General features: G+C 47.5%; 1 protein-coding gene across 1 annotated transcript in view; it reads right to left on the reverse strand.

Annotated features, from left to right (window-relative positions):
• SGPL1 (sphingosine-1-phosphate lyase 1) overlaps positions 1 to 12062 on the reverse strand; it is a 405741-nt gene that overhangs the window by 254028 nt on the left and 139651 nt on the right. Inside the window, exon 4 of the mRNA XM_078643255.1 lies at positions 1456 to 1603. Within this exon, the coding sequence (XP_078499381.1) occupies positions 1456 to 1603 (148 nt within the window). The remainder of the gene's footprint in view (positions 1 to 1455; positions 1604 to 12062) is intronic.

A 12062-nucleotide genomic window follows, 5' to 3' on the forward strand; every position in this document is an offset into this window, starting at 1 on the left:
CAGGACAACAAGTCATCTCAACACACTACATGAAGCAGAAAAACAAAGCTTTTGTAAAACTGCAACATATGTTCTGACTATCTTTGTAAAGTAAGAGCATCATCAACTAGCTTTTTTTACTATCAAATAGTACTCATTGTTCAACACTTTATCCATATTCAATCACAGTAAAGAAAGACAAGTGAGGGATTATGCTTACAGACCACATTTATTTATTGGGGAGGAGCAGTGAACGAATACCAACACCTACAACAACAGGCCAGAGGGAAATACTCAAAAGAATATAATATATCCTTAAAATCCGGGGTCAAAATATAGAAAGATATTAAACAATATTGGTGTCCAACTCCCTCTTGCCACTCTCCCATTGTAGCCAGGTTGTAGAAGGCCTTTCAAAAATAAGGCCAAGTGTCTCCAATGTGAGGTTAAAGATTGTATTTGCGAGGGTCACACAATCTTTTAAGAGGAACTGTGAGGGCCCTAATGTAATTATTTATTAAAACGCGTAACAAGTGATGTAATTTTGTAAGGTATACAGCTTTGATAGGGGGTCAAGTCTGTTTCAAAAGCTTATGTCTTCTATTTCATGGGCATGTGGACATGGACTCTGTTTTGAATTCACATATATGTATCAAATTCATATAACCGTCTGTCAATTTTTGCCCAAACGTAGCTTTTTTTTCTCTTTTGTATCAGGGACTACAATCCCTTGATGGGTTGGATAAAAAAATCTGAGTATCTGAAAATATTTTCCTATCCCCTTGCCTTGTGAGAAGCCAATACTCAAATTACATGAGGTGTCTGGTGACGTGATTTGATAAATGGAGTAAAGCCTGGTGTTAAACAGATACCATCGGTATCGCTCTAGTCCCTATAAAGCAAAGACCTGCTCGAGCATTTCAAAGGGTTAGTTACAAGTCTCAAAGAAATTCAGTCACAGCCCAGGGAAATCCATGAGCCAATGGCGCCATTGTCATGGGAGCATAAAGGGAGGATTACCCACAACAGGTAATAGTGATGAGGGACCTGTGAACAAGCCCAACTAGAGGGCAACTTTATCCCAAAGATGTTAGCAAGGTCCTGGTTATAGGTGAAGAATGAAGCACCCTACTTTGAAATTTGATGACAGTGCGGAAAATCATGTGACGTGGCCATGAATACATTTCAACCCGTGCATGGTACCACAGGGTACAACCAGGGTGGAAATGGAAGAGACCCAGGACAAAAAAGTATTCATGATTTTAAACCATACAAGTTGCGTTTTTAGAATTGGGTAATAATGGGACAGCCGTGCTCAGAAGGGTTCTCATACAAGTTAAGAGGCATTCTTCTTCTCTGGTTTGCAATATGTTCCCCTTAAAATCAGCGTCTTACACATGTTTGAACTTCAGACACTTTTTGGGCACGTATAACTCACTTTCACTCATAGCTCACAAAGTACACACAATCACCTACCTGGAGAGTTATATTCCTTCAGTCTTTCTAAAACTTCAGAGTGCTTCAAGCCCTGTACTGGCAGAGAACGAACATAGCTTGCTCCATCCTTCAGAGTAGCCATTTTGCCAGCCATATCTTCCAAGGCATTATCTAACTGTTTCTGTATCTACATGAAAAAAAGATTTGAAAATTGAGTTTAAAACATGAACTTTGTTACCCATCCAGCAACACGAGAATTAGCTACTAAAGCTCCTGAAACATATTGCTCACAATTACAAAAAGATATACATTCAGTTTAAAACTTGTATTGGGCGCAGAATATTACAAGTGGTTGTCGGATGGTTTATAATTAAGGTTAAAAATAGTGCATAAAGTATTCCACAATTTTAACACAAATGTTTTGTATTCGTACTCAGAAATGAGACTCCTTCACTTAAGCCTTCCCTGGGTATTTCTTTGTGGCTTGTGCTGAAAAATTGGACCGTTTCTTTTTACTGTTGAACTTTTTTAAAGAATTTGCTTTGGGACAGTTCTTTTAATTAATCGATCTGGTCAAATAGGATTCACATTTTGCTTTCACCTACCAGAGCATAGGGCTGTTAGTCAGCCAACAACAGCCCTTGGCTCTCTTGCAGTGTGATAAGATTTTGTTGGTCCACATGACTACAACCACCACTAAAATGCATTTTAACGCAATGGCTGATAGGCTAGCACTTTACTCTGCCCAGGCTTTGTTCTTTCGACTTTTTTAATCTCAATTTTTTTGTCATCCTAATATTTTTAAATAACGTCTTTATGTTGCAGTAATTCAGTGGCAATAGTACTGATTCATGCAGGAATAAGACACATTTTACAGTGGTGTGTATTAAAACTAAAATCGTTTTTTATATCTGTTCTTAGAAAGCTCAGCTATTGCATTGTTACATACAATGATTGATGTTAATCCAATTGAAAAACAATCAATTTCTTTATTAGGTCCGTTAAAACTACAGATCATAAAAGTACAGAGATAAGGTACATATAAAAAAAGCACATTCAAAATCCACAGAAATATAAGATACATGTAAAAGTCTATTAAAATGACGCAGGTTACAATTAAATACATCTTGGAAGTTAATGAAGCGAGTAAGAAGCATTACTTAATCTCAGATCCCTGAGACCCCTTGGGACTAATAAATAAATAAATATTCCATAAAAAGCATATGAAGGTGTAAAAGTAATTACAATGAATTAAAAATAGCATCAGCATTAATCAATCGTGTATCTTTTTAAGGTGACAAAGTGGAATTAGAACACCAAGATAGCGGTCTTAACATTATTCAAGGGCATTGAGGACCTCATCGTTCCTTCTCTTTAGACAAGCTAGTAGGAAGGAAGCTATCGCAAAACAAGTAAACGGATCATACAGTTTCTTTAAAAACAGTAGAGCCGGGCGACATTGCCTCATTTTGAGTTTCTTTACAATTGAGAGTATAAATCTCAATCGTGCCCTCTCATAGAAGTCACAGATAAAAGAATATATGAAGATCAGACTGCTATGATCCCTTGTCCCAGGGGCATGGCGGCAGGTCTGTACTTATGTGCCTCTTTGCAGGAAAGCCTAACATCTGTTCTTCTGTACTTTTTTGCAGGAAAGCCTAACATTAGTGGAATCAAATGTAATCTAAATCTTAACAGAATAGGAATAGGAATCCAGGAGGATCGAGGCGGCCGCCAACTCCTGTAAGGAGATTTTTTGCCGTGGTCAGGGAGTTCACTGCCCCCAGATCTAATCTTCAGCAAGCAGTTCCATCTGAGACCTGGGTCAGCGACCTGGCTAGGTTCTTCACTGATAAAATCAGAATGATACAGGCCTCTTTTTCCGTGGAGTCTGCGGTGGGGGCTGGCGGCATCGGGGGGGGACGTACTCCATCGGCGACGCCAGATGTTTTTCTGGCAGAGTTTCCGTCTGTCTCCCCAGATGCTTCCCTCGCACTTCTGGCCGCACTCAAGTCTGGGTCGCCACTTGATCCCTGCCCGGCCAAATTTTTGGCCAGGATGGCGCTACTGTTGAACCCCCTGGTGAATCCTCTCCTGAATTCATCTTTGAGAGAGGGGCGGCTCCCTTCGTCCTGGAAAAGGGCGATGGTCTGGGTCGCCACTTGATCCCTGCCCGGCCAAATTTTTGGCCAGGATGGCGCTACTGTTGAACCCCCTGGTGAATCCTCTCCTGAATTCATCTTTGAGAGAGGGGCGGCTCCCTTCGTCCTGGAAAAGGGCGATGGTGATCCCTCTCCTCAAAAAGCCGGGATTGGACCCCGGGGTTCTGGCCAATTATCGCCCAATTTCCCTCCTGCCGGCTCTTGCGAAGCTTACTGAGAAGCATGTGCATGGCGTGCTCTCGGGTTTCCTCGAGTCTAATGATCTCCTGCATCCCTCGCAATCCGGCTTTCGGCCTAACCTGAGTACGGAGACGGCACTCCTCGAGGTGTCAGAGGTCATCCGTGAGACTCTGGATGCAGGGGGGAAGGCTGTGCTTGTCATGTTGGACTTGTCGGCGGCCTTTGACACCGTCCCCCATGAGGCTTTACTCTCCAGACTTTATGACATCGGTCTGAGGGGGACGGTGTTCAAATGGTTCACCTCATTCTTGGAGGACCGTCGACAAACGGTCTGGGCCACTTCGAGCTCCGCTGAGATGCCGCCACTGGGAGTCGGGGTCCCTCAGGGCTCTGTGTTGAGCCCGACCCTGTTTAACATCTTTATGACCCCATTGGCGGAACTCGTGGAGGCCTCGGGGGCCCAGATCGTGTCCTACGCGGACGACATGCAGCTTCTCTTCACTTGCAGGAAAGGTCAATTATTTGACGGGGAGAGCATTCAGGGCTGCTTGAAGAGGGTCTTTGGCTGGTTTCAGCAGAATGGTCTCAAGGCCAACTCCAGCAAATCTGAGGTTCTACTATTGGGGTGTGCGTCGGAACCGGAATGGCGTGACTGGTGGCCGGCTGATATGAGCCCCCCTGCCCAGCCATCTGTGGCTGCCAATAATCTCGGTGTCAAGGTCGATAATGACCTCACGTTCAGATCGCACATCCTTGGTCTGACGGGCACCTGCTTTGGCATCCTTAAGATGCTCCGGAAGTTCCTACCCCTGCTTACAGAGGAGCATAGGAAGATCATAGTCCAAGCTCTGATAGGATCTAGACTGGACTACGCGAATGCTCTTTATCTAGGACTTCCGGAGTATCTGATCCAAAGGCTGCAGGTGGCGCAGAATTCTGCGGCTCGCGCCATCTACGGCCTTCCCAGGCGGGCAAGAACATCTGGGGTGCTTCAGTCACTCCATTGGCTCCCTATCCGAAAGCGGATAATGTTTAAAACACTGACTTTGGTGCACAAGGCACTTTTTGGCTCCGGCGCTAAGTATCTGCAGCGCAGATTGGCCTTCTACCGTCCAGCCCACTCCCTGCGGTCGGAATCCCTGTTCTTGGCCGTGGTGCCCCGTGTGAGGAAGGCTCGCTTGGGGGGTCGCTCCTTCAGCTTCAAGGCCCCCCAGCTGTGGAACTCTTTGCCCCTTGCTCTCCGCAGCGTCCCTAGCTTGCTTCTGTTCAGGAAAAACCTGAAGACCTGGCTTTTTAATCTTTAGGCTTTTTCTTTCGCACCTCCCTTTTTGACTTTCCTTGTCTGTCCTTTGTTATGTTTTTTAAACCGCTGAGCTGCTCTCTGAAAGCGCCGGGACACTCTTGTTGAGTAGCCGTGCGCTATATAAATATAATCATAACATAACATAACATAACATATATATGTGCTGGCCATTTCCTATACTCTAAGTAAGAATAGTTCCCCTCTAATATTGGAGGCGACCGATGGTACAAAATCACTGATTTCTTAAAACGATCTTCTTTCTGTCACTCATAAGTTGCCTTTGAAAAGAAAATAGTCTTCAGCTTTTGCTTCGAAATTGATTTACACTTACTGGGGGTGGTAAATAGTTCCTCAAGACCTAAGTTTGCCAGCTTAGTCAAGTCAAGTCAAGTCAAGTATAAAATTTGTATAGCGCACTACTCATCCAGAGGGTCTCAAGGCGCTTGAGGGAGGGGGGTACTTTACTTATCGAATATCCAAGTTTTTAGTTGTTTTCTGAAGGAGAGGTGGTTCTGTGTAAGGCGGTGGTGGGTGGGGAGAGAATTCCAGGTCTTTGCCGCTAGGTAGGAGAAGGATCTTCCCCCCATGGTGGATTTTTGGATGCGTGGAATTGCGGCGAGGGCTTGATTGGACGAACGTAGTTGGCGGGTGGGGGTGTAAAAGGACAGGCGTGTGTTGAGGTATTCGGGTCCTAGGTCGTAGAGGGCTTTGTGTGCGTGGGTGAGGAGACGGAACGTTATTCTCTTGTTGACGGGGAGCCAGTGGAGTTTTTCAGGTGACCAGAAATGTGAGCTTGGCGGGGGATGTCTAGGATGAGTCTAGCTGAGGCGTTTTGGATGCGTTGGAGTTTTTTCTGTAGTTTGGCTGTGGTTCCGGCGTAAAGGGTGTTTCCATAGTCCACTCGGCTTGTGATCAGTGCATGGGTGACCGTCTTTCTTGTTTCGGTGGGGATCCAACGGAAGATTTTTTTGAGCATAAGTAGGATGTTGAAGCATGATGATTAGACGGCGTTGACTTGTCTGGTCATCGAGAGGGAGGATTCCAGGATGAAGCCCAGGTTGCGTGCGTGGTCCGTTGGTATGGGTGCGTTTCCTAGGGCCGGTGGCCACCATGAGTCGTCCCAGGCGGAGGGGGATGAACCTAAGATGAGGACTTCCGTTTTGTCCGAGTTCAGTTTTAACCGGCTGTTCTTCATCCACTCGGCTACTTCTTTCATCCCTTCTTGTAGGTTGGTTTTGGCGGTGTTTGGGTCTTTGGTGAGGGAGAGGATCAGCTGGGTGTCGTCTGCGTAGGAGATGATGTTGAGGTTGTGTTGGCGCGCGATGGATGCGAGGGGGCTCATGTACACGTTGAAGAGGGTGGGACTGAGTGATGATCCTTGTGGTACGCCGCAGATGACTTCGGTGGCCTCTGATCTAAAAGGGGGGAGGCGGACTCTCTGGGTTCTTCCGGCGAGGAACGAGATGATCCAGTCCAAAGCTTTTCCTTGTATTCCGACGTTGCTGAGGCGTTGTATAAGGGTGCTATGACAGACTGTGTCGAAGGCTGCGGAGAGGTCAAGTAGGATGAGGGCAGCTGTTTCTCCGTTGTCCAGTAGAGTTCGAATGTCGTCTGTTGCTGCGATGAGGGCGGTCTCGGTGCTGTGTTTGGCTCGGAAGCCGGACTGTGAAGGGTCAAGGGATTTGTTGGATTCGAGGAAGGCGGCGAGCTGACTGTTGACGGCTTTCTCAATGACTTTGGCAGGGAATGGGAGGAGCGAGATGGGGCGGTAGTTCTTAAGTTCAGTGGGGTCTGCTGTGGGTTTCTTCAGGAGGGCGCTGAGTTCGGCGTGTTTCCAGCTTTTCGGGAAGGTAGCGGAGTTGAGGGAGCAGTTGATGACGTCTCGGAGATGGGGTGCGATGATGGAGTCTGCTTTGTTGAAAATGTGGTGAGGACATGGGTCGGTTGGCGACCCTGAGTGGATGGAGTTCATCAGGCGGATGGTGTCTTCGGTGGTGATTGGGTTCCAGGCGCAGAGGTTGTTGGAGGGGGGTTCTGGTTCGGAGGTGGGTGGGGTGGACTGGTGTCTGGACTGGTCTCCAAAGCTGTTATGTATGTCAGTTATTTTGTTGTGGAAGAACGAGACTAGAGAGTCGCAGAAGTCTTGGGAGGGAGTGATGTCGTTGGTGCCGGGGGTGGGGTTGGTAAACTCTTTGACGATGTTGAATAGTTCCTTGCTGTTGTGGGTGTTTTTGTCGAGCCGATCCTTGAATGCTGATTTCTTGGTGGCTCGGATCAGTTGGTGGTGTTTGCGGGTGGCGTTCTTGAAGGTGGCCAGGTTGTCAGTGGCTGGGTTTTTACGACAGGCTTTCTCGAGGGTGCGACAGGTCTTCTTGGATTTCTTAAGGTCATCATTGAACCAGGGGGCTTTTTTGCTACCTTGCTTGATTTGATGGTTTTTCAAGGGTGCTAATTCGTCAGCGCTGTGGGTGATCCATTGTGTGAGGTTGGTGGCAGCTTGGTTTGGGTTCGATGATTTGGCAGGAGGGTTTTGGTGAAGCGATGTGAAGAGCTGGTCGGTGGTAATTTTGTTCCAGTTTCTGCGGGGAATTGGTTGTGGCTGGTTGTGGGTCTTGGTCTTTTTATAGTGGAAGGGGACGCAGCTGTGGTCCGTCCAATGGAGAGCTGTGGTGTGATTGAAGGAGATGTGTTTGCTGGAGGTGAAGATCGGGTCGAGCGTGTGCCCGGCATAGTGGGTGGGGGTGTCAACAAGTTGTTTGAGTCCGAGATTGGGGAGGTTGTCCAGAAGGGTGGTGGTGTTGCTGTCGTTGTTCTTTTCCAGGTGGAAGTTGAGGTCCCCAAGGAGGATGTAGTCCTCGGAGGGGAGGGAGTGTGGGCTGATGAAGTCAGTGATGTCTTCGCTGAATTGTGTGCGGGGTCCTGGTGGTCTGTAGATGAGGGTGCCTCTGAGTGTGGTCTTGGGGTCGGTGTGGATCTGGAAGTGAAGGTGTTCGGTGGCTGCAAGGTTGTCGTCGGAACTGGTCGAGATGCGGATGGTGTTCTTATGGACGATGGCGATGCCTCCTCCTGTTTGGTTGATGCGGTCTTTTCGGATAATTTTGTAGCCGTCCGGGATGGCTATGGCGATGTCGGGCGTTGATGAGGCGTTCATCCAGGTTTCTGTAAGAAAGGCGACGTCCGGCGATGTGGTGTCGAGTAGGTTCCACAGTTCAATGGCGTGTCTGTGGATCGAGCGGGTGTTGAGCAGGATGCACTTCAGGTGGTTAGTGTCGGAGCTCTGTTTGGAGTTTGTGGATTTGGTGTGGGTCCTGATGCAGTCGAACTTGCAGGAGTGACAGGTGAAGGGTCCATGGGTGTGTCCTGGGGCGGCATGGTAGCAGTTTGGGAGTCGGCCGGGGTTAAGTGCTGAGAGGGTAGCGGAATCGTACGTTATGCGGGTGGAGGGGATTTTGCGGGGGCCAGGGGATCTGGCGCTGGGCGCGGTCCAGGCGCAGACGGGCTTACCTTTGGCGCACCTTCGGCACGCATGGGGCGCTTCCGCTGCGCGTGAACGCTGCGCGCAAGTGCGTCTGACGTAAGTGGATAGTGGAGGGGGCGGAGCGAGGGAGGGGCAGCTGGGAGGCGGGAGCGGGGTGGAGAGACGGGCTGGAGGCACGACAACAAAATGGCAGCAACAACAAAAGCCAAACAGGACGAGATTGGGGGACGATGTCAAATATTGCTATGGGCACAATCGGGCACTAATTAAAATTAGCAAGCAATGCGAGCAGTGGAGCGCTACGATAAAACACAGGCACAGTTAATATGTAAGCAATGCGAGCAGTGCACAATTACTTCTTGGCCGCAGTGACTAAATAAAGCGCTACAGATACTGAGCAGGCACAAATAATTACAAGGCAGTGCGAGCAAAGCACAGAATCGTTTTTGGCAGCAGTGGGGAGTAAAGCGCTACGATACCCAGGAGACCAGGGAGGAGCAACCGCTTCTGCACATGTCTCACGTACTGGAGCCATGGAATTTTCCTTGTATTTTCCAGTGCTAGGCAATTTTTAATTAGGATCTGGGTTAGGTTTACTGTATCCCAACGCCATATAGAAAGCCACAAAAGCAACGGAGCAATCTTAATAGTATCTGTAATGTAAGGTAAACCTGATTCAAGATGGCAAATATAATTTGAGCACGAACTGGGGAGAGAAAATACTTTCTTGTAGAATCTATCCTTCAAAATATGAAGGTAGGTTACTGGAGCCATACCCCAGATACCTGCCCCACACGTTGCTACTGAAAATGTCTTTGCTTGGTATATCTTGCTCATGATGTTGTATGTTTTTTCAATAATCATGACATTTTGTATAACATCATTGATAACAACATTGATAACATCCCATATGACATATTAAATTACATAATTGACGAAAGCACATGCCTGGTGAGGGTGAAAGCCATAGTTCCTTAGGGCATATTAGTTTAAAAAGTTATGTTTTAAATGACATTTTCACCCATCTATAAAGTCCCTTTAGCCTTTGTTTTTTCAGTGAATTTCTAAGTTTTTTATATGTATAGTAAGATACTGCCACCATACTCCACTACAACGTCCCTTTAACCTTTTTTTTCAGTGAATTTCTAGTGTCTTTTTAATGTAAAGTGACATTTTACTACCATACCTTAGTATACCAACCAGGCTCTGCTGCGCCTTGGTCCGTGCGCTACGCAGTGTTGAGTGCAGGGCATGGCCTGTGGGCACGCCACATGCCCAATCCCAAGAGGTCACCAAAACCCCCATGAGTGCCCCACCTACCAGGTGCCGGACAACCCCATGGCCGAACACCCGAAGGTCCTAAGCAGTTTTATTTTTGCGTATTGTCGCTGTGGCTTTGCTGGACATCCCGGAAAATAGCACTAGTTTTAATTTGATCCCAGGGGGTCCCTCTGCAACACCACTCTTCCTCCACCCACCAGGCACAGGAGGTCAGAGTGCCGTGCCCCCTCACTTTTTGTTCCCTATGACATGGGAACAAGTTTTAAAACGGCAGCAACAACATTTCATTCAGGCTGTGGATGGCCAATCAGATCGCGTAATTATAGGTCACGGTACTATAGTTAGTTAGACCATGTTTGCATAGGATAATGTTTTTTTGGTTCGCTAATAACTTTGGCACCATTTGACAAGTATTCACTAAACTTAACCAAAAAAAAAAAAGGTTCACTTGCCTCAGCTCTTTTCTGTAAAGTTTTCAGTGGTCCTTAAAGCTGGCTGAGAAGTTGGGGGAGGGGGGGGGGGTGATTTTTTTCCATTGGAAGGTTAAACAGTACTACAGCCAAAACGGCTGAAAGGAATTACACCGAACTTGACAGAAAGCTAGATCTTTAGCCAGAAAGCGTGCTATTTGCGATTTGGTGCAAATCCATTCAGTAGTTTTAAAGAAATTAATGTTCAAAGTTTTAGGACATTTTATGCTGCACTAGTACTGCAGGACCAGCAGATCAAAAGATAACAATCTACAAAGATGTTACGGGAGCCATTTTTGGAGTTGTGGACTCCTGAAGAAAAATTACAACAATATAAAAGGAGGAGACAGAGTAGGGATATCCCGATCCCCTAGACCTGGTGGGGTGGTCCAGAGGCAACAGATTTAAATTTAAAAAAAAATCTCCATTGTACTGTAATGCAAAAATAAAAACATATAAAGGCTGGGTCACCATTTTCAAATATAACTTTCCTGGCGGGACACTGGATTGTTTAATCGAATTTGGGAAGGGGCATGCTTGGGTCCCCTTCCCGCACGTTTACTTGTCCCTGGGGTTCCCTCATCTCCCTAGGTGCCATCAGTGTTATAAGGGGTCCCGGGACTATCTCCCTGGTACTGCAAACACATCACTTAATGTGGGAATGGGGTGTGCCTGGCCCTGCCTCCCCAAACTCTTCTGACCGCAGAGGCCCCCCATCTCCCTAGGGTCACCGCTGTTTGGAGGGTCCCTGGGACATCGAAGCACTAGGCTGCGAGGGGGGTGGCAATGTTGAGCGCCTCCACATTGTGATGTGCTTTCCTGCTCCCCATCACGGAAGGGGTGTAGACACACTGCACTTACACTCCCTCTGCCCACAGAGTGGGCATTTAGCAGAAAGAAATAAAAGTACACATCAGCATGGGTGTGGGCTCCCCCAGGATGCTGGTTTCTGGTGAAGGGAGGACCTGGCCTGGCAGTTTAGTTTGGGCTGGACCTCTCTTTTGAGGAGCAGGGTCAAGACTGATTTGCTTATGGCTGGGTCTAAACTGGGGTGGTATAGTGAGCAAATGAATGTTAGATTTAACACAGATCTCTTGACGGGGGGGGTTGTTTGATATGATTTGATTTGCATTCCGTCCATCATTGTGTGTACTAGTAGGACAGCTAGTGAATCCACTCCACTATCCCTAGAACACGGATACTGGAATGCCAGATTGGGCACATTGGAGCAACCTTACTAGACCTGGAGAAACCAGACCTTATTAGAGGTGCTCATCGATAAAATCCTGCTCTTCATTCTTAACACTTCGAACACAGCACATGACGGTACGAATCTCTTAAAACGTTACATCACCAACCTTTGACCTCCTGGTCTTAGACCCAGCTCTCCACCCGTGCAGCTCCGCTGACTAAGCCTCCACGCTGCTGCCCTTTCCACCTCTGCGCCTGGCAGAGGTTCGAGTTAGCTGTGTCCCTGGTGGCTGCAGCTTCCCCGTATTTATTTTTTCTTTCTTATTGTGCCTTATTCCTTTTGCCTTATTTCTGGTTCGGATTCATTTCTAGTCCTTATTTCTGGCTTATAGTCTCCTGCTGCCTCTACGCTTTGGCCCCTGATCTCCCCCGCCTCAGTTCCTGTTCCCGCCTGTTCTTTGCCGCTGCTGCCCCCGTGGCCCCTCCCCCTGCCAGTTTTCCCGCTCCCGAGCTGCATTTCCCTCCCCCTTCCCCCATTTTAAGGCGGCCGCTGGTGCGCCAAAGGCAAACCCATCTGTGCC

Source organism: Lissotriton helveticus, chromosome 5_1 (genome assembly GCF_964261635.1).
Source record: "Lissotriton helveticus chromosome 5_1, aLisHel1.1, whole genome shotgun sequence".
NCBI lineage: Eukaryota > Metazoa > Chordata > Amphibia > Caudata > Salamandridae > Lissotriton > Lissotriton helveticus.